General features: G+C 33.3%; 1 protein-coding gene across 1 annotated transcript; it reads right to left on the reverse strand.

Annotated features, from left to right (window-relative positions):
- Positions 1-34: 34 nt before the first annotated feature.
- On the reverse strand, positions 35-2,853 carry LOC141819584 (alpha-soluble NSF attachment protein 2-like; the record flags this gene model as incomplete). The annotated part of the gene is made up of 7 exons (XM_074706837.1): positions 35-115; positions 609-656; positions 731-890; positions 1,813-1,964; positions 2,341-2,420; positions 2,644-2,716; positions 2,804-2,853. Coding segments are annotated over 7 exons (644 nt in total), but the record flags the coding sequence as incomplete, so codon positions are not given.
- Between the last annotated feature and the right edge of the window lie 1,033 nt (positions 2,854-3,886).

The raw sequence follows: 3,886 nt of genomic DNA on the forward strand, positions 1-3,886 counted from the left end.
GACTAACAGTCTAACATTAATAGAAAATACATACCAGCCTCGTCATACTATCGTATTCATGAAGGGCTTCTGTAAATTTCCCAACATCTTCCTCATCCATTGAATCTGCTAATGCCTGAAATGAAAGTGCCATTTTTCAAAGTGAACGACATGTATCTCAGGAAAAAGGAAACAAATTGAACATATATTAGCTGACTTGTTAATAGCTAAAACTTGAAGCTTTCACACATTATTTCTCTTGTACTATACTAGTAAAAATTTATTGTACCAGATAAAACAATAAAAGCGCTAATTGGCTATATAATATCTGTACGATTGTGTTAGTTTCTTTTATAGCTGTTTTGCCTTCCTTTGGTGTATCCTCAAGCAAAATTACCAAAATAATACAGTTAAGCATACATACTAGCACAGATTAGTCAGAGTTCCTAGTGCTATATTTCATTTGAAAAAACTCCAGTTGAAAAGATTTTGTCCGTGATGAAATAGATTATGTCACATCTTCTAGCAAACATATATTTTAGGAACTTGACCAACTAAGCAAAAGGAATATATCTGTTAAAGAGAAACTAGACAAACTTATAGCCCAAAAATAAAAAATGAAGTCTTACAGATAAAAGTTTGCATTCCCTTGTGCCTGAAAAAGTAGGATCAATTTCCTGCAAAGTGCAGTCAGTTTAATGATACTTTATATATATAAAACCCCATCAATTATTAACCAAAACAAACAAACCTGATATCGCTCTAATGCGTTTGTAATTGCAACAACATCACCTTTGCACAATTGGCATATTCCGGCATTAAGAAGAATCCCCTTAACACTATACTTGAGAAGATTATTATTGATTGAGTGTTTCGCAATTGCTTCATATATTTCAATCGCCTTTGGGTATCTGGAAAGATCACAATGTGTTACATTTTCCATGAACACAAGTGCAATGGAAATTTTAAACTATTTGAACACAAACATATGCACATTGAGGATTCTAAAAAGCATATAGATACCATATGATCTGCAAAGTCTTAAACAATGATCAGCGCAAATGGTGTACATAGATATTTTCAGAACCTTGAGATCAGCAAAAGATAAGTACATGACACAGAATGAAAGCAAATCTTTGTTTAACATGGTATTATGATCAAAGCAAAGGTAGCAGCAGTTCACCAAATACAACTTCCATATGGCAGATGTAAATCTGAGGAACTGAATATAGAAGGAAAAATGGTGGATCAAGGTGTTCTACATCTACTATGTAAAAGTAACTAAGTTATATAAATTGCCCTAGATAACTAGTATCATCCAGTTGAGACCAAATTTTGGAAAAACTACTAAATCAATTAAGATTCTTGGACAGTCAATAGACTTGTAATAACAAATGGTGGTAAATGCTACACTATTTTCTTACTCAGTGAACAAATACTCACTGAAAACAAAATGATAGTAACAATCACAAAATCAAATAGCATAATTTACATATGAACAGAAAAAGTAACAGCTAACTATGGTAAACCAATAAGATAGACAAATGTAATTTGTTTTGCATTTGCACATAAAAGTATCACCTTACTATAATTAATAAATCAATGAGTTAAACATATAAATGTAATTCCAAGCATGGAAGGAAGGGTGAAAACCAACATATTCTAGCAATGCATCTTACAACGTGCAAAATTCCTACTTCAGGAGCATTGACAACAAAAGGTTTATGTTGTAATCCTACTTGCTAATAAATAGATCAAAAAGAACCAAAAATATTGCAGATAAGATTTCGCAGTTTAATGTGCTAGAATAAAATGCAAGATTATTATACTTACTGTTCTAGTTGAGCGGCTAGTTGTGCAACCTTTTGGTTACATTGGTTAGCAGAAGTTGTCACTTCCTCACTTTGAAATAGATCAGCAGCTCGTTCAAAGTACTCAATAGCCTTCTCTGGATTCTGTTCTTGCTCATATAACTCACCAAGCTCCTGTAAGATGATGATGTGGAATCTCAGTAAACAAAACTAATATCTTAAAACAACCAACAGTTGTACATGCATGCCATCAACTTAAATCAGGAAACATAGTAATAGATCCTAACTGTAATTCTATTCCAGATACATAATTTTGAACCATTTTCATGCTCAAACTATCACGATATATAATATAGCTAACGCATGGCATGCCCATGCCCATGCCCATGCCAACTAATTAGCAGTAAAATCAGTGAAGTCTCCACCTATGTAATTAAATACTAGAATAACTATAGATGTGTGTAACTGTGAATGTTTCCTCAAATTGAGTTTTATAACTAATTTGCAGCCATAAAACAATAAAAAAGAAACTTCCCAGATAGTTCATAACCTTGCAATATCTTGCAGCCATGTTTAGTCTACCAATCTCCAAGAAAATGTTGACAGCTTGGTTTAATGACTGTGTTGCATCTGCAATGAATGGAAAAAGTTTCTGAGGTCCAAATAGCAAAGTGAGAGTTTCAAAATTGTTGCTAACTTTTCATCTTTATTTAAATGAACTGGAAAAACTAAGAAACGTGGAGCCATTCAAATTCAGGGAGAAGGAAGAAAACACTATCACAACATCAAGAAATTCACAACTTATCAAAATAATTGAGAAACTGGAGTTAGTTATATTCAGATGATTATATACCTTGAATTGAGATTTTCTTGTAACAATTTGCAGCATCAACATAAGAAGAGGCAGCTTCATGCTTGCTTTCTAACTGTGTGATGATGTTAAAGAATAATTAAACATGATTTAGACATACATGTCAAACTATGCATACTATCAAGCTAACTGTTATTCTAACCTTCAAATGGCAGATAGCAAGTTTAATATACACAGAGCCAGCTCTATCCCCTGCAGTATATATATAAGACAAGTTTAAGAAGAATTATATTACCATAAATAATATCTTTCTGAGAAATAAAGGAAAGACCAAAACAACTAAGAAACATTAGGTCAAAAAACAAATACCAGCCAATTACCAGACTATCTACATTCACCAATTGTCTTTCAGAATCAATGCCAACTGTGCATTTAAATTACTTGGTAAATAAACATTGTCATGTGTCCATATGTTAACAAATAACTCAATTTAGTTGGCAAAACTAAGCAATAATCTAATTAATTATGTTGCACTGTCATCTAATACGTTTGGTAAGTATTGATTGTAGTATTTAACATTTTGGATCATGCAAAAATTACAACTTAAATATTGATTTAATTGACTTATGCCATCATTTGTGTTAACCATTTTCTTGCAAATATTATGCTAAATGTAAATTACTGAACACGTGCAATACTGAAGAGTAATATTAATTTTCTTGTTTGGTGTATTCATCTTCTTATCTTCTATCCCAAAGTTACAGAATAGTTTTCAGTGTCAAATGAGACATTCCCCAATTTCTCCAAACAAATATGTAAAACCCCTACTAATAAACACACTTGTTGTCTTTTTTTTCCCTTGCTTAGTATAGCATTTATATTCCTACACTATATTATTTTCTTCACTTCATTTAAACTCCTCTGTTTACTGCACCAAGGAGAGATGGGAGAAGGGAGGAGAGAAGGTAAAAAGACGAGTCTACTCTTTACTACAACTACAATGGCCCAATTGACCACCTGATTCGTCGCCGTTGCCTAATTCATTGCTGTTGCTGCCCAAATGAGAACCATGGGACTTTGCACCTTCGCCAAAGCTCACACAGGGATAAGATCAGGATTTTGCTGAGACTTTATGGCTAAATAGTATGCCATCCTTGTTTGCAGTGAACAGAGTTTCTAGGAAGAAAGCATCTGCCGAGAACTAGAGAGAGCTCCTCTGGTTAAACAAGGGAGTGCCCCTTGAAATCAAAGATCTTCTCTCTACCCACGTGGATTCCACCAGGGT

This window comes from Curcuma longa, unplaced genomic scaffold (assembly GCF_044706935.1).
Source record: "Curcuma longa cultivar G26 ecotype Majalengka, Jawa Barat unplaced genomic scaffold, ITB_CL_G26_1.1 contig_9315, whole genome shotgun sequence".
In the NCBI taxonomy this organism is placed as follows: domain Eukaryota; kingdom Viridiplantae; phylum Streptophyta; class Magnoliopsida; order Zingiberales; family Zingiberaceae; genus Curcuma; species Curcuma longa.